This window comes from Meriones unguiculatus, chromosome 3, assembly GCF_030254825.1.
Source record: "Meriones unguiculatus strain TT.TT164.6M chromosome 3, Bangor_MerUng_6.1, whole genome shotgun sequence".
NCBI lineage: Eukaryota > Metazoa > Chordata > Mammalia > Rodentia > Muridae > Meriones > Meriones unguiculatus.
In genome coordinates, this window is record NC_083351.1 from 13,993,551 (window position 1) to 14,012,637 (window position 19,087).

The following is a 19,087-nucleotide window of genomic DNA, read 5'->3' on the forward strand; positions in this document are numbered from 1 at the left end:
GAGGGCAGAGGCAGCAGGGGAGCGGGGAGAAGAGATGATTACTATCAACCACAGCAAGAGAACACAGCACAGGCACCCTCACATCCGCTCCAGTGTTCCTTCCAAGCACAAGCTGACTTGCAGCAGTAATGGCTGCCGCAGCGGGGCACAGGACATAGCGTCCTCCCAGACTGGCTAAAAGTTTTGGTCAGCTCCTCTTGTAAAATACTGAGCAAAGCCCTTCGTCTGCCCAAAGCAGAGCAAACCGAACATACGAAGAGTTTAAAGCCCAGTAACCGAGTTGAACAACAATGCGGAAAGGTCAGCATTACCATCCCTGCCATTAGGATCTCAGATGGAAAAGCAATGTGCAAGGTAGCTAAAGGCACTTCCACCTTCACAATGGAGCCAGCTTGGTGGAAGCTTTCAATCTGAAAGGCTGGTAAAATCTCTGGCTTTTCAGGACAGGAAAAACTCTCTTTTTACAGTTGGCCATTCTCTTGGACTAAAAAATGCCTGCTAAAATTGGAGCAAGCAGGCTGAGGTGACTGCAGTCACTGTGCAACTTAGAGGGAACAGCATTACACAAACTGTGTCCTGTTCTAGGCAGGTGTGCATCTGGACCTGAGGGTCACACAAAAGCCACAGAGTGGCCTGTTTTTGATAGCTCACAGAGATTGTCACAGAAGCCCTGATCTATGCTATGCAGGGTGTGGGGAGCAGCGCAGGATGACTGGCATGGGTGTGTTCAGGTCAACAGCGCCACTTAAAGATGAGGGCTAGCAAAAAATATCTTCAGCTCAGTGTCTTAAATTTCTTAAAGTAGAACTAGCTGGGCATGGTGGTGCATGCCTTTAATCCCAGCACTAGGGAGACCTCTGAGTTAGAAGCAAGCCTGGTCTACAGAGTTACTTCCATGACTACACAAAGAAATCCTGTCTTGGAGAAAAAAAAAAAAAAAAAAAAGAACTATAAATGGAAAAGATCATTTATAATGAGAACAAATAACCATGCTTTCTAGAGCGCATAAGATGTAATTTATACACAGCTGTATGTGCAGAGGGTAAAATATCATGAACAAGGAGAGAATGCCACAATTGTGCACAGATATTAGACCAGGAAAGTGCTCACGATGCACAATTATTTCCCAGTGATGGCTACTAAGATTATAGTGAAAGATGAAGTCACTTTTTATTTTGAACCACAGAGAAACGAATGGCAACTGCCACAATTGTCCTTAATTCTTATTTTCAGGGGTAACATATGTTAAATAAGAAATGAGGAAGGACACATGGCCAAAACTGATTCTGTTCAATTCTATGGGCTGGAGACAGATAAAGAGGAAAAGGAAGAGTCGAAGCTGCTTTCTGTTTTACTGAGCAGCTAATTACACAAAGTAAAAAAACTTTGTACGCTGTGTGGATTACGTGAAATTTAAAAAAAAAAAACAAAAACAAAACAACAACAACAACAACAAAAAAAAAAACACCACCTATGACTTCAACTGCCCAGGTCAGGAAATAAAACCCAGGTTAACAAGTCTCATAAGCTGCTTAGGACAGCAAATAGCTACTTAAAGCCATAAATCTCTACAAGCCAAGGATTTCCCATCTAAAATGCCTTAAAACAATATGAAAGAAATAACTACTGTTTACTTGTATGACACAGGCTCTTGCTATAATGCCCAGGCTGACTTGGAAGACCTGAACTCAAGTAGTCCACATGTCTCAGCCTCTCTCTCTGGCTGAGCCATTTCTGGGAACTGATTCTGGGTTTCAGCATGCTGGGCGAGCCCTCTACTCCCAAGCCCGTAGGCCCTACGAGAGTATCAACTATTATTCTGCTAAGAAAAGCAATAAAACAATGCATAGCATACTGCCATACCCATAGACGGTGCTTCACTTAGCCCTCATCAGAGCAGTTTCCTCTTGCAGTAGATGGGAGGGGGTACAGAGACCCACAACTGGACAGAATGAAGAGCAAGAGACTTCCCACTCAACTCTAAATGGCATGTCTTCATCAAACCCCTCCCCTCAGAGCTCAGGGATCTTTGGAAAACGATGTTCTACACTAGTTGGCCAACACAAACAGAAGCCATTTTAGGGGAAGGGGGAAACAGGGGAGCTTTTCATTTAAAAAACTTTTGTCTTATTGGTGTGTGTGTGTTATGTATGGGGGGGAGAATGAAGATGGGAGGATAGGGAGGTGAGAAGATGACGAGGATTGGGGATGGGAAAGAATATGATCAAAATATATGAAAAAATTATTAAAAAGAAAAAAGATGGATACTGGTCATAAGAAGATCCCAACACTGTCTCAGACCTTACACATACTCACATAGCGGTCACTTGCACAAACGTACAGTATTCACACTGACAAATACCATGCACACACGCATTCTGACATGCACGCACGCATTCTGACATGCACACACATACACAGATAGGAGCCACACAACTGAGGCCACATCTTGAGTGGGTAGGAATTCAAGACCCAACCACCTACTGGGAAAGTTGGAAAGCCATAAGCACTGAGGCAATGCTGCTGCTGTTCAGCTGTGGAATGAAGAAGGACTAAAGGGTTTGTACTGCACTTGAACATTTTACCTAACAATACCAAGAAAATGATAATGTTAACATAGCAGATACTCATTATTAGTCTTGTTCTGGCAGAATCTCACTTCAAGCACCATGAGGCCAACAGACAAGTCCCCTATCTTCCCAAACAGCAAATAATCATGGTCTGGTTCACCCAGCAAGTCATAAAAATCAGGACATACACTAAAAATGGAGACGCAAACATGAGCGCCTGGACCCACGTAAGAAACTAAGCAGCAACAGGGATACATGTACACATTCACAGGGTCCCCAAATTACTTACTTTAGTCACATTCCTGACCGGTGGGAATGAAAAACTGTCCTAAAAGAGTGGCTGGAATGAAAATATGAATAATGCTGCTAGAAAGCCACAGTTAAAGATCAGGGCGAAGTCAAAAGTCTCTTCACATTGCTTCACAAGTTTATAGTTTGTGCCAGTGCTAAGTTCTATCCTGCTAAACCTTGTTAAGATCCAGATTCTCACAGATAGGAATACACGCGTGTGCGCATGTGTGTGCGCACACACACACCGTGAAAGGGAAATTGAAATGAGGGCAGAAGATAAGCTTCCAAGAACACATAGGAAATGGCTAAGATGATCACTCTTAATAAGGGTTTGTGAGTTCACAACTAAGCTTCTTGGCTCAAGAGCAAAGAATAGAAGCCCTGGGACCAAATACAGGAGGAATTCACTCCTCCTGAAAAGCAGGTTAAGCCAGGTACAGAGATCCAACCTGCACTCCAGTGCTCACAAGAGGCTGAAACAGGAGGCTTCCCATAATTCAAGCACAGCCGAGGTTGTGAGCAAACAGACAACACAATGCCTCAGAGTATTTCGTGCTAGACGAAACAAGTCGGCAGCATGGTGGCATGTGGTTGCCACCTGCACTTGGGAGGCAGAGCAAGAGAGCACAAAGTGAGGACAACCTGAGTGGTGTCACAAGAATCTGCCACAGAACAACAAAATAAAAGCAAGAATCTGGACATGTTTTCACTATTTCTTTGCACAGTTCAATTCTTTATAACACAGCCCACTGTTTCTGCCCAGAAAGGGTTTCTACCCTCAGCCTTCTAGCAGAGGGTTAGCAAATGTGGCACAGGGTGCACTGACAAGGTCCTGACTTACCTATTATGTTGGAAGATTTACATTTTGAAATAGCTGGGGTAGCGGGAAAAAAACAAAACAAACAACAACAAAAAACCTAATACTTCCATATGTGAAAACTGTGTAGCTCTGAGTCCATGAGTCCCTGTACTAGAGCAGACATTTCAAGTCACAGTACCAGAGACAGGGCTCATTACATAACATGTTTGTCCATCCTACTAACAATGAGAGAAAGGCAAAGACTTCAATAGCTAAGTACAAACAAGCATAAGCTGAACACACCCACTGCTACCATGAGACATCAGTCCAATGAACACATTCTATCTTTTCAGGTTGAACTGATTTTTTTTCAAAGCCCATTCAGTAACTTTAGGATAATCCTCATACAAAATGTCTCACATATTTAAACATGTAAAGTTCCAGAGAATAACTAAGTAGGACTGTCACTGAGAAACATCCAAGTCAAATAGCAAAATAATAATAGCACATTTATTGATGCCATGAAGAAGAAAGAAAACACGTTTCTTTTATAAGTGAGACAGAATCACCCAGTTTCTCAGCTGTGTATACCATGAACAAGACACTAACAATCTACGGGGAACTGAATCTACAAATCTACAAATTTATGGACCAATATCTAGTAAAAGGAATAAATACCAAAAGAAAGAACACAAAAACAATCACTGAATTTACCTCGTTCTAAATGTGATGCTGGAGGGCTAGAAAGTTCAAAGACAGCACAGTCAGGGTGTTGCCGCACGGGCTGCATCTGAGAAGCAGTGTGAAGCTGAGCTGGGGGAGGGGGACAATGTGAATGGGAGCCCCTGAGAGGCCCTGGGCAGGAAGTGCAGGAAGATGAATTCCAAATTCCAGGCAGAAGGAAAGTTCATACAAGGACATTGAGCAGAAGAATATGATGTGAATGGTCGATCAGCTTGTCCAGGAATAAGAGGAAAACAGAAGTGCCAGCAAGCTATTGTAAGAGGAGGCAAGCAAGACAGAACTCAGCTACACCTGGGATTTAGGTTCTGAGCGCCACAGCAAAGAGAAACAGAAGAATGGACTTTCCCCAACAATGTGACAAAAATCAGATTTCTGCTTTAGAAATGAACTCCAGGGCTCAGGTGTTAGAAGCCTGGCGGACCTTGAGGAAGACTCATCGTGTGGTTCCCAGCACCCATGTGATGGCTCACAGTGGCCAGTAACTTCAGTCCCAGGGGATCTGATGTCCTATTCTGGCCTCCACAGATAGCAAGCAGATATGAAGTAGAACTAATACATATAGGAAAACCACTCATACATACAAAATAAATATTTAAAACTTAAAAGTAAAAATTAATTTGGACTACTCACAGAAGATCAAGCAGAGGGAAGAGTAACCAGAAAGACAAAAGTCGTAAGATTAATGCAGCAGTGTGCAGGAAGCACTCGGGATGGTGGTGACAGGCTGTGCATTCATTTTATCTAAATACAGGTGTAGGATATCGTAGGAAGGTTCCATGAAGACACAATGGAGAAGGAAGACAGTGAAGATTTGGTTTCTGTTATGTATGAGGGTGGAGTGAAAAAGACCATGAATTCAATCTTTAAATCTGTGCCATGCCACATTATAGAGACTAAGTACAAAGTTGGCCAAGGAACCCAGCTGCCACTAATGCTATACGGAATGGAGCAACCAGCCGCTTCCTAACCTCAGAGTGACAGTAATGAATAACACCAACAGCAATAAAGTGACAATGAGCAAAATGATGAATTATCAGCAGAATCACAAAACTACGGAGTGGAATACATGAAATGCCTGTTGCTTCTCTTGAAGGGGGTGAGGGGTTTAAAGCAAAGCTCCAAAACACAAACCATTAAGGAAAAGCTAGACTGCCAGGTGTGGTGTCACACACCGTTTTAATCCCAGCACTCAGGAAGCAGAGGCAGAAGGATAGTTGCCAATTATCAGGTACTGCCCGATAATCAGTCATCGTGTCTAAGGGTTCCTGAATGTATTCAAGGAAGAGTGGATGTGTTAGGGCCCAGTGTGGTAGCAATCGCCCTTAGTACCAGCATTGTTATGAGTTTGAGGCCAGCCTAGGTTACACAGTGAATTCTAAGCCAGACAGAGATCCTATCTCCTAACAAAACCAGAACAAACAACAACAAAAACCTATCAAACAAACCAGTGAGTCAGTTATAAATGCAAACTCAGGGATCCCTGAAGGCTGGCAGCCCTCACACACTGCCTTCCCTCACTCATACTTCCCATCTACTTTCCGCCATGGAATGACAGAGGAAGGCCTAAACCAGTAGCAAACACCGAGCTCTAAGACGTTTTGCCTTCAGAATCATGAATCAAAGTTCTATGGTTTATAAATTACTGTCACGGCAGCAAAACACAAACAAAGCCATATATGTCAAGAGATGTCTTTAACATATAAAAGCGCTGTAGTGCCACTGGGTGTGGTGGCTCAAGCCTATAATACTACTCAACGAGGCAGAGACAATCTGAGTGAATTTGAGGGCAGCCTGGTCTACAAAGTCAAGACAGTCTCCAGAGTCTCTGTCTCAAAACAACAAAAAAGCACAAAAAAACAAGGGAGGTGGAGGATGGGGAGTGGACGGACATACGGATGGACACATGGACACATACACTTCTTGCAAATACCTCAAATATTGCCCCAAAACAAGTGTGCGAAAGACAGATAATGTATATGCACACTAAAATTACAAGACCATAAAAACTCTTCACTTCAGAAATCTGTAAATAAAGATATGCTCTGATATGCTGCTGGTCCAAGTTAAGCCGCTGTAACCCAAAATAGGTAGAAACATCATTCAGAACGGCATTGTTCCAAATAGTTACAAACAGGAAACACTCTAAAGGCCTCTCAATTAAACTATGTAACATGCAAACAAAGGAAATGCAGGCAGCCCTTTATATTTATAATATGACATCCATTTGGGAATTATACCTGTAGTCAAACATGAACATTGATTTCTTCATTACTTAAAAAAGAAGCTAGTATGGGCTGGAGGGTTGACTCAGTGGTTAAGAGCACTGGCTGCTCTTCCAGAGGACCTGGGTTCAATTCCCAGCACCCACATGGCAGCTCACACCTGTCTGTAACTCAGGTTCCAGTACATCTGACTCCCTCACACAGACAAACACCAAATCAACATAAAAATAAACAAGAAAAGATGCTTGTGACAAAATGGCTTACACAAGCCCAAATGTATGAAACGTATGCAAATGTCTTCATACATCCACAGTCAGTAGAAAGAAACCAAGACCTGGGTCCATAGCCTCCTTTGCTTCTCTTTGCTGTAATTTATCATCTGTACATGTACAGACACGGGATTGTAGTTATTTTTCTTTGTGCTTTTTTGGTAACAGCAGGTGGCATGAATCCCAGTCTGGCCTTGAACTCAAGAGATAGCTGAGGATGACCTCGACTTCTGATCTCCCTGCTTCTGCAAGCTCTGGGATACAGGGCATGTGCTGCCATGCCCCAGTAAGTTGTTTTACCTTTGTAGACCAAGCATAAATGACAGCTGAAAGATGCTCATTCCTTACACCAAGGTGGTGGATGGTTACAGTCTGCACTGTAGTTACATCAGTTTCTGGATGGTTACAGTCTGCACAATCACTGCTCCCTGCCTGATGTCCTTCCAGCAGATAGGAGGGGTGAGGAACTGCGCACATCCCAACATGGCAGCCCTGTTTTCTAATAGCTATGACTCTACAGTGCAGACAACATGTAAGATGAAGCCCCACGCTCTAAAATCAAAGGCTAACTCAGAGTGTGACTACCTATAGTCTGCATCAATAGGAAAACAATATCTGATGAGATTGCTGGTTTGTATGGCCGACCTAAAGTCCAGTGGCTTCACCAGATTCCAGAGTGTAAGAACTCAGAAGTGGCCGTAAGTCAACTGACTGCTTTAAGAAAACTGGAAAATCTAAGTTCATTTTTAAAATTAGATATTTTGGCTAGATGGTAGTGGCACAAGCTTTTAATCCCATTTGTCTCAAAACAAAACAAACAAAAAAGGCATTTTATAAAAAACAGATCAAGTAAAAGTCATCTCTTGGGTACAACCCACTCTAAACAACAGAACAGTAAAGCATGCAGCAGAGCCTGCTCACTCTGATATTACATTTAAACACAAAGAATGCACGCCGTTTGGTCCCTAAGGCTTGCCATGTTCCTGAATAAGTACCCTATTTAATTCAAAGACTGGTTCTAACATTGCTGTACTAAGGAGAAAGCCAGTGTGGTTTAGCTTAGTAACTCCTACCTTTACTTAGAGCCACCACTAAAAATCACAACAATGTGCTTCAAAGAAAAGACTGGTCAGTTCCCCATGCCAACACCATGGCCATCAAGATGGTCATTTTAAAAGTGAAGGCAAGATTATTTCACATTGTTCTGCTTCCAAATTGTACATGCAGAAACTTCCCTCTTTGCTATATTTTTATAAACTAATAATACAAAGAGCACTGCACCTATACCGCCAACCCAACATGAGGAGGCAATTACTATTTACAGCATGAGAGGACTTGCTAACAAATGGCCACAGATTTCTGTTTCCTGGAGGTCGAGTGTAGAGCAGTTCTGTAAAGGGCAACTAGCCTGCTGGCTTTGGCAATCCCCCAAACTACAGAGGACGAGTTAACCTTTCAAGACACACCAACAATTCAGTTTCCAACCTTCCTCTGACCTGTGTTCTTTGGCACAGGAGCCTTTCCCCAGTTTTAGCTATTACTTACTCTAAGAGTGATCCTAAAAGAAGTGAGAGAAAGAAAGGAGAGAGGAAGGATGGAGGGTGGAAGGGAACAAGATGAACAGCATTTAAAAAAATGTATTTGGGGGCTGGAGAACTGGCTTAGCACGTAAGAGCACCCATTGTTATTGTAGACGACCCAAGTTCGATTCCCAGCACCCACACAGTGGCTCATAGCCATCTGTATGGAATTCCAGTTCCAGGAGACCCAACGCCCTTTTCTGGCCTCCATGTAAGCAAACACTAAGAAGGCCTTTAAAAACATACTAAGGAAGACAGACAGTCTGAATGTCCAGTGACTCCTTGGGGCAGACAGTAAGAGTCAACATTCCCTCTATCTTCTGTACTCTCCTCACGTGACCCCCAAGGTCATCCTCCTCAATTAACTCCCAGCAGGTATCACTGATGACTTCAATGACTCGGGCCTGACATGCATTATTCTATCCATACTCTTCGCTTTGTCCAGCTAACTTCTATGTGTGGCTGATTATGACAGAGGCTTCATCTTACTGGTCCTCATCTCACTGATAGAAAAGCCAACAACTATAATTCCGACAGGAGAAGAACTTCCTCCTTCACAACAGTCTTCCCCAGTCACTGCTACACCCCATGGGGAGGCCTACAGAACAATACGCATGCCTTCGAGAAGGCACTATCAGTCTTGTCCCCTCTTCCTCGTTCAGCCCACTGGCTGACCTCTTTAATGCCTTTATACTTCCGGTGTCCTACTGACAGGATCCATGAGCAAGATGTGCTTTGATGTGGGTATTTGGGGTTCACATCCTCACACAGCTGACCCACAGACCCAAACCAAACTGGACTGTGCTACCAGCCTTAACAGAGAACCTTTAAGACCACATCAGGGGAAAAATGATAGCTCTCCACTGTTTGCCAAGCTCTCCCATATACACCCCTACATTACATTTTACCATGAGCAGTGAAGCTTGTCCTGAGGGGTTGGTCTGTCTGTCTGCCCTTCCCCAACTCCCAGGAGTCCCTTACACAGTCTCACCTAAAGCAGATGTGCTACGTTTCTGTGATCTGCCACTTGAGTCTACTCTATGCTGGACAAGCCCTGAACACAAAACATGGAGAGCCTACACGCCAGCAGCTAGCTTGCTACGGCAGCACAAGCAGCTGTGCGGGAGATAGGTACTGGGGTCTTGCCTGCCGTGAGGTTCCGGTGAGATATTGAGCAGGGTTAAAGCACTGTCAAGATTTGTTACGGGTAAAGTACGCGTCCCTGCCATTCGTTAGGAGGCAGGGCAGAAGCAGTGCGGAGTCTGAGGCCAGGGCTATACAACAAGACCTATTTCAGAGAAGAAGAAGAAAACAAGTCAAAGTCACCCTTGGGAGAAACCGCTTTACGGTTTTGCTGGGAGCACACCTTCTGAGACTCCTTCTGGCAAATAGGCAGAAATGCTGAGGGTGGGACAAGGGGACTCCGTCTGTAGGAGCTCTGGACATGCCTCTGCTGGCCTGGCTACCCTGAGCTAAACGGTTCAACAGCCAAGCAGACTAGCCATACACCAACAACAGCCTTTGGAACACTCCATGGATACCTTGAGATGACTACCCCAAGCTCCTCAAGACACAGCCAGCCAGTCTATTCCAGTTGTCAGTTTGTGCTAGCATGGGCCCTAACAGACTCTAGCCAGCCCCACAGCCATTTTCCATCCGGGACACAGAGGAACACTTCACTTGCTGGCCTGGCAGAAAAGTAACTGATGGTCAGGAGGCAAGGCTGTGCTTGGAATAGACATGAACCCTCATTTGCAGCCAAGGTGAGCTGGGATTGACTCAAAGACTGCTCGTCTGGCTATGTAAGTAGGCTGTCCAGACTCAAGGACTGAGTCTGCAGGGAGATGCTTTCAAGTGTCGTCCTTCCTGGCTGTGTAACATCAGGTTCAATGAAAGGCTTGAGAAGTTGTACCTTGACTACTTTCAGCTCTGTGGGCTGAGCTCACAAGAAAAAAACAGACAGCAAAGTATTTTAAATGGCAGAGTGCATCAGGAACGTCGACAACAGATGAACAGGTGACAGACTACGAAACAGAAGAGGCGAGGCAGTGGCTGCTTGGCAGCAAAATGAAAAGAAGCTCAACCGTTCAACAATAGCCAGGGCAGAAGGTAAAAGGAAGATGGCAAAATAGGGCAAAGGGCCAAGACTGAAGCATTAACGACTGCCAAGGCTGCAGGGATAGAAACTGTGTGGCCTCCTCACAGGGAGAAGTCCAGAAAACTGTTGGGTCTTATAGCCTTATAGGCTTATGGTTATAGCTGTAACACTGCTTGCTGCTGAGGGCTGAGGAATTATAACTGCTCGTGCCCTCACAAGAGCCGTAACACTGGCTGCACAAAGGGCCACGGACTGCCAACTTCTCAGGCCCAGAAAGAGTGCTAACGCTGGAGGGCGCCAACAGCTCTCACACACCCAGGGAGATAAGCCTCCAAAAATAGCGCGCCTACCTACAATTTTATTCTGGACAGAGAAAAAGACTTCAACTAGCTGACTGGAAACAAAAACAGGAACACCACTAGACTAAAGAGACTCCTGGCACTACACGCTGACACAGAAGGCTGTCCTCACAGCAGTTCTTAAAACAGAAAGCCATTCAGCATTGATTTGCAGGCTCATCGAAGCAGCCCACGCCTAAAATCTCAAGAGGCAGAAGCAGGCAGCTCTCTAAGTTTGACTTCGAGGCAACCTGGCCTACAGAGTTCCAAGTCAGACAAAGCTACATAGGTGAAACCCTGCCTCAAAAAAGAAAAGAGAGAAAAAAAAAAAAAAAAAAGAGGTGGATCTGGAACTGTAGCCAAATGGCAAATACTCTGTAGGCCCAATGCTAAGGGATTTCTAGTAAAAACAATTCAGAGCCAACATTCAGACCCTGCAGCCTTCTCACACATGTAGTCGTTATTTTTTGGCACAACATAACAATGGCCAATTTCTCTTCACCAAGGTCAGCTCCTGTCTGTGTGCATCACTTTCTATGACTTCCCAGAAAATGAAGCCAGGAACTGCCATGCTTCATAAGAGGAAAAATACATATATGCACTAAAAAGCTAAGTATCCATCCCACAAACTCCATGTATGCAAAAGACAACACTTATACTTGTGGATTCAAATGCATGTCACTTGGTAAAAGACACCTATGCAACACAAAAGAGACAATACTCCCCCATGGTCCCAGAGACAGAGGTAAGGACTGAAGAAAAGCTTGAAAAGCATAGGATCACACTTGGAGGATATTAAAAGACAGGAACATGCTGGATGGAAAGACAGTTTCACTATTAAAAGCACCCATATCGGCAGCTCCTAACAGCCTACAGTAATTCCAACTCCAGATGTGCCTTCTGGCCTCTAAGGACATCCATACATGTACCAGACAGTCAAGCAAACATACATATATACATGATTTGATGTTTGGGGGAGGGGCTAAGCAAAACAAGAAAAAAGGTCAACCAGACACACCTTATAGAGAATTTAATTGCAAAAAGATAAGGATTTTCAGGGTGAGAATTCAAAAACAAATCAACAGATATTAAACTACACCCTGTTTTAACTGATATTTGAAAACAAACTAAACTGTGAGTGTCCTGATCAACATCTGCAAATTTATTATACATGGCTGTCGAATAGATCACTTATGTAGGTCATCTCAAATTAGAAACTCTCCCTATTGTGTGTTCAATTCTAGAGAAGAAACCACAGTCTTAATCATTCGGACTCAGAATGTCCAAGGAGGGCAATTAAAAAAAAAAAAAAAAGTTCTGAAGCAATCTTGAAATTTTCTTCTCTATGTGGCTACTTATTCTTCTCCTCTCTGTAATGGGGTCTGAGATGGAGAGCACCATCCTTTCCAAGTGAAATATACCGTTACAACAGCGAGCATACTTCAAGCTGACTCGATCCCACAGGTTTACAAGGGCTCTAAACTGAACTTCCTGTCAGTAGCCTCAACATTTAGGTGGGCTTCTTTCAAGCTCTATGACTATAATCAAGTCAGTGGTTCACTGCTCTGACGTGTCTTGCCTCTGGTCTAATATTGTTTGTAAACTGGCCCTGAAGACCCTCACCTTCCAGGCATAGGAGGAACAACAAAACACCTCTCTAAACAGCTGCTTCTGTCTGTTGGACTCTAGGTGACCAATTAAATTGGAAAGTCACCCAGTAATGACACAAAACGTTTCAAATTTGGGAAACCAATTTTTTATCAGAAGTCATAGTTTGCTAAAAACTAATTCCTTCTGGGATGCTTTAATACCTTCCAAGACCACACCACATTCCCCATCAGTCCTGACAAAACTTATGAGCAACTCTGAGAAATAACAAGAGGTAACACTCCACAAGGAAGCACATCTTACAGTGACAAAGTATGCCTGTGATGCCTGTGGTCTATCCAACTGCACTCTTAACAGAGGCAATCACATGAAGCTAAAATGCTTAAATTCTCAAAGTCTGCATACCCTGCTCCACAGCATTTACTCGTAAGGTTCCACAGCAAACTCATAAAAATGTTCATTTAATGAGGTGCTTTGCACAGGAAAGCAGCTCCCATGGAAAGAATGGCAGCAAGTGTGCTCTGAATGTGAAGCCAGCACACAGAAACATCGCCAATAAAGCCATAAAGCAATTTGCAAAGAGAAGCTTGTCTGTTTGAGCCTCATTTAGATATTCAGGTACGAGATAGCTGAAAGAGTGGAAAGTACAGAAAGTGGCCACAGGAAGAGGGAGCCAGAGAGATTGGGGAATAAGCACCCAGCATCCAGCATCACGCTCACTCTACTTACCTGGGGAGGCGTGGGTGTGGATGTGGGTCTTCCCGAGGGTGGCGTGGGGTTTCTGCTGCCTCCTCCAGACATGATCTCCTCCGTTATGTCTTTACCGCCCTGATTTGGATCTCGGATTCTTATCTACAAAAATAAATAGAGTGGTCAGTGTAAATCTGGGTGTCTGTATACCAGATTTAGATGATGAATTAAAGGTACACACAAAGACAACTCTCAAATTCATTATCCTCCATACGGCACTGTACTTCAGTCACAGTACCATACAGGGTCATTCCAAAAAAATGTAGGCAACCAGCTGTGAGAAGAACTAACTGTAACAGCAATGAGAGTGGAACTCAGCTGACTGAATTCCTAGGTCAAAAAAGTAAAACATCGATGCTTGTGTAAGACTGCCTAACACACTGATTTTACCTACAGCTCCTAACAGCAACGAGAACCAGAAATAGTCTAAGAATAACACAGCCCCTGAGTGAGTTTTAAATGCTCAAAATGGTACTCTGAAGTTCACTAACAAAGAGGTTCGTTTGTCATGAGTTAGTAGTGGGACTTCACCTGCGCCCAACCTTGTATACTTTTATAAGGATGCAGGCTGCAAATGTGCTCAATGCTCACCTATAAGGATGTGGCTGCAGTGCCATATGTGCACGTCTATGGATGCAGCTGCAGTGCGCTCTCTGTACGCCTGCAAGGATGCAGGTGCAGTGTGCTCTGTATTCTGTGCACGTCTAGAAGGTTGAGTGCTGTCTGTGCATGACTGTAAGGGTGCTGGCTGGGCTGCTGCATTTTCCAAGTAAAGGTACAGACACATCATACAGGCCAACTGAGAACAGAACAGTTCATATTATCCTCCTTTATATCCAATATTATCCTTAGAGCTACGTTACAGAGCACCACTAGGAAGGACGAGGCAGATCTAAGTGTACTGGCACAGAAGGACTGCCAAGCGTACTGCCAAGTTATAAAGTGGAACACAGCGCAGCGGCACGTGCTTCCTGTTTGAGCTCTCAATAGCTCTTCATGCTTAGAGTAGCGAGGACGGTGCTACAATGACACTGGAATACCTGGTCCAGGCACTCACAGCTGGGACACTGGTGAGGTTAAGGTTCCCATCTGATGTTCATTACCTGCACAGGTTAATAAGGCAACTGGTTTCTTGAGAACTTTATAGAGAACTCACTATCAAAATACATCAGGCTATCAGCTAACAGCAAAGTAGCTGTTCAGTATCAGTCCTTTCATTTGTTTTTCAAACTTTCTATGGCCTTGAACTCACTATGTAGCCCAGGTTGCTCTCGAACTTGTGTTACTCTTCCTGCCTCAGCCTCCCCAATGCTCACAGAACACGTGTGTGCCACCATACCCAGCTTTCTCTTTTCTCATTAATGACATCATCACTCCCTTCTATTCCGTTAGCACCATTTCTGTCTGCATTATAGAATGCCATTAAATCAACATTACCATGCTGAGTTAACACTTAAAACTCCATTTCTTCCTTGCAGTGTCATGCTAAATATGAGTGTTCTGCTGTACTGTGACATGTTCTTAAGTCCTTTGTCTCTAGCCAAAGACCAAATCCGAATCCTTGACTTTGTTTTCGGTCACTCCCAGCACCATCACCTGTGTGGATCTGGGCACTGCTGCTGCCCATCAGCAGCACAGTCTATGTTCTGCTGGGCAAGAGGCAAGAGGCCATCTTCTACAAAATAGGTCACAATTCCATTTTATGTCACGGTCCTCCTAGGCTTGTGGGTATGTCTTCCTAGACACAGAGGCAATGTTCTTCTAAGGTTCTGTATATAACTCTAATATATTTATTAAATTCTGCTTTGTGTTTCTCTCTTCCAAAGCCTTTCCCCATGTGGCTCCCCTCACTTTGGTGCTGCTATTTCCTCGTGTCAGTTCACACTCGTTGCTCGGCACTGTAGTACAGGAGAGTCAGTCAGTAGCTAAGAAAAGAGCCAGAATTCCTCCCACAGAATGAGCCAGAGGCGCACTCAAGTGTGTAGCACGCCTAGCTGGGAAGAGGTGATGCTAAGGGAATGGGTATGCATGTTCTAGCCAAGTGCCCGTGTAAACACTCTAGGCTGAGGTGAGAGGTGAAGATACAAGGAGAGGAAGAAATGGCACGGTCACTTTATAAACTGACGTTAATAATGATTGGATATGCTTATTCGAGAAATGATTATATGCTCCAATTTACGACAAGTCAATGAAGATCTCTTACAGTTTTTTTCTCTCTCTTGGCTGGAGGGGGCTGTTGCTGCGTAGGCACTATGATAGGTGCTGACTGATACACTGGCTGACTTGGGTAAAAAGGCGTTCCTAAGGAATCAGAACAAAATGAGAAGCATTCAGTTATTTTGTCAAACACTACAGGCCTGCCAACGGTGCAGTGTCCCTGAACAAGCTCTTCGGGAAATAAAAGCAAACTACTAAGAACTCCTTTGTGAAACAGGGTCTCAACTCTGTGGCCCAGGCTGACCTGCAAGTCAGATTCCCTGCCTCAGCTGCCTGATGGGTGGGAGATAGGCATGAGCCACCACGAACATGGGCAGCACTCTTAATTATCTCTTCCCATAAGCTCTCCTCCAGCTTATCTCCAAGAAATAATCCCTAAGATATGTACCATCTCCAAACATCCTTAAAAATATAATTCAACAAAAAATATCTCAGTGCCCAATTCCTGCAGAGTGACACCAGGATTATCTTTTTTAAACACAGGCTGGGTTAGTTACAACATTGCTTTCAAAAATAATCTTATTCTGGGGCCCTCAGCCTACAACAGTGATTTTTCAAGCAAGGGCTGAGGTAACTGTCTTTCTGGGCCTTTGGTTAGGGGTAGAGGTGATCCAAATTCTTCGGTACAAAGAGCCACAGCCACAGCCACAGGAGGCCACTGGTAAGGCTCCATACAAGTATTTAAATGAAGAGCTTTAACAAGATGGCAAAGAAGACAAAAATCCCGAAAAGAACCAAGCTCCAAGCTGGGTTCAACTCCACTTTCTGCACATTCAAGGGCTATATACATCTCCCCTGTGCCTGACCCCTCGTCCTACTCCCATCCAACAAACACCCTGGCCACAACGGCATCAACCAAATATAAAAGACTGAGTATGTTCATACTTTTACTCTACTGCCCAACTACTAAAACTATCTTCTCCCAGACTTAGACACACAGGGTTCATTAATATTCAAAATGCAGAATACTGTTCTAATTATCAAATTGTACAGAGAGCAAAGGGTAGACAGGTAGTACAGAAATAAAAAGTAAAACCAAAAGATTGGTGAAGAAATGAATGATGATATGGAAGAAAATATTTTAGGAAAAAACTGTTAAGGGTTTTTAAAGTTTTTGTTTGCCTGAGGGAAAGAACAAAGGAACTACTCAGCAAAACATGGAACATGGAGCTCGGTTTTGGAGCTCTTTGAGATGATTACTAATCCTGCAGTTCTGAGACAGGCATGATCTAGTTCCTCTGTTTAAGTCTGACTGCTCTCATGCTGGGTATCCCGGAGTGATGGCAGACACAGATCTTACTATGTGGTCAAGGCAGCCCTTAAACTTCTGCTCCTCTCATCTCCACATTCGCAGGGCTGCATTCAAAAGCCTGTCTCAGCACACCTCCTTTGTGGTGTTTGTGGTAGAAGCCAGGCCTTGTGCATACAGAGCAGGCACTCTCTGTCCAGTGAGTGATGCCAAAGCCTCTACAGCTTTGTAATTAGTAAAGGCTTTAGTTTTTTTTTCTTCTTCTTCTTTTGGAAGGTTTCTCTGTGTAGCCCTGGCTGTTCTGAAACCCTCTAGGTAGACCAGGCTGACTTTGAACTCACAGAGATCCACCTGCCCATGACTCCCAAATGCTGCCAGCATACCAGTAAAGGTTTCTGTAGTGACTAACTAGACAAGTCAGAAAATAAGGGCAGACAAAGACAGCCAATATAACAATCCTTGTGAGAGGTTACAGAAGGAAGAAATACCTACAGAGAGAAAAGGGAAGCAATACTTAGGAAATACTAAAAAATGAGGCAGGACTGGTGTGGACAGGTGTTACACGCTATAATACCTGCACTGAGAAACTGAGACAGCAAGATCCTGAGTTCAAGTCCAGCCTAGCCAATAGAGTAAAACCAAAACCTAAGACAGAAAGATACAAGAAGGCACGCAGCCCTAACAGTGTAACATGAAGGCTAAGCAGAAAGCACTCTGACAGGGCTGCCTGGGTAAAGGCTCGACACTGAGTAGGAAGAAGACACTGTGAGGATAAATGACTCCCCCCAAAACACACACAAAAAAAAGTTTACTGAGCCAGGAATGGCAGTGTCTGAGTTAAATCTCAGCACATGGTAAGCAGAAATAGGTGGACCTCTGTGAGTTCAAGAACTATGATCTATACAGATATTTCTAGGCCAGCCAGGGTTACTCAGCATAGTGAAAATTTTGGTTTCTTTAAAAACCCAGTTATGTTATGTGAATGTTTTTGTTTTAACTCAAGGTGTGGGATATGGGGCTGCTTCAGACTGTCCACAGCTGCTAACTATGACTTGTCTCGTGCTCTAGGAGGGGTGTCTTTTGGCAGCTGCACAGCGCTGAGAGGGCCAGGCCCCAAAGAGAGGCTGCTGTCCCCTGCTATTGTTGTTGCTGCTGCTGCTGGCTCCCTGCAGTTTGGTGCAGTTTGTCAAGCAGTAATGCACAAAGAGACGAGAAGAAACTGAATATCCTAACAGCAAAGGTCAAACCTGCGTGAAGGAAACTGATGGCCCTGTTCAGCAGAAGTAGTCTAAAGAGGTCTAGGGCCCTTTCCACGCTAACTTTCTTTCTTACCGACCTAGTGATGGGGGTTGGAAGGGATTACGGTGGAGAAAAGGGTAAACATAAGAACAAAATAAAGTAGACAAAAAAGTAAGCCTACAACACAGCAAACCTCTGTCTTTTAAATTTAAAGTTTACTTAGAAAGAAGGCCATAGTGGACAAGAAGCGGGAAGCCCTCCATCCCCGTTATTGTTAAATACTGGTGTAAAGTTTGTGTCCCTCCCTGTTATTAATTCCACTGTCCTCAGGTGGTATGGTTAGCCTGGGGTCCAGTGCACAGAAAGGACTATCTACAGAGTGGGTGATCAAGCTAAATCCTCACTATCATCACAATGTCATCGCCTCCAAATGTAGCTTCCCAGGAGCAGCACAAGGCACAGCACCAGGCTCGTTGGGTATCTGTGGCATCTAGTGAAGTAGATTGGAAAAGACCTATGCAGAGGGGAAGGCTACAATTTCAGAAAGTTCACTGGGAAAGAAGCTCATCTGCTCTGCCCCCTCAGCAAGCCTGTCATCAGCTCCCTACAAGACTGACCCTCAAACTGTTTTCAATATTGCTGGACAAGCAACACAGACTTTCCAAGCTAAGTGGAATAAGATACAAAAGGTGACCCGAGGGAGCAGAACTAGTGAGAAGGCTGATCTGTCACACATCTGCCCAAAAGCTGATCAATCAACTGGGCACAAACCATCATCTCAGCAGAAGGTAAGCACAGTCAGAAAAAGAGGTGGGTCCAGCAGAGCAGGAAACAGACTGCACCAAATGGCAGTTCTCTTCTTACAAACCAACCCGAGTTCTGGGACAGCAAAGAACACTTAGAAACAGAAACATTTATCACTTAAGGCAGTCAAAGTCCCACGACCTCAAATGTCCTTGTGTGGGGAAGGAGATAATTGCTTGGAATAGGGCTCAGACGACAACAGCCTTTCGGAAGTTGGTGTTTACTGGAAGACCCTGCCCTCTAGCAGCACGTCTGCTCCCTGCAGCACTGAGAGAACAAGAGCAGCAACAACAGCCGCCCAAGCCCGAG

The 19,087-nt window shown here is 44.2% G+C and overlaps 1 protein-coding gene across 19 annotated transcripts in view; it reads right to left on the reverse strand.

The window, feature by feature from the left end:
• Eif4g3 (eukaryotic translation initiation factor 4 gamma 3) overlaps window positions 1-19,087 on the reverse strand; it is a 221,114-nt gene that overhangs the window by 87,699 nt on the left and 114,328 nt on the right. For all 19 annotated transcript variants that reach the window (XM_060379250.1, XM_060379249.1, XM_060379248.1 and 16 more), the window contains 2 exons: window positions 15,473-15,570; window positions 13,249-13,371 (listed from right to left, as the gene is read on the reverse strand). In XM_060379250.1, the coding sequence (XP_060235233.1) occupies window positions 13,249-13,371; window positions 15,473-15,570 (221 nt within the window). The remainder of the gene's footprint in view (window positions 1-13,248; window positions 13,372-15,472; window positions 15,571-19,087) is intronic.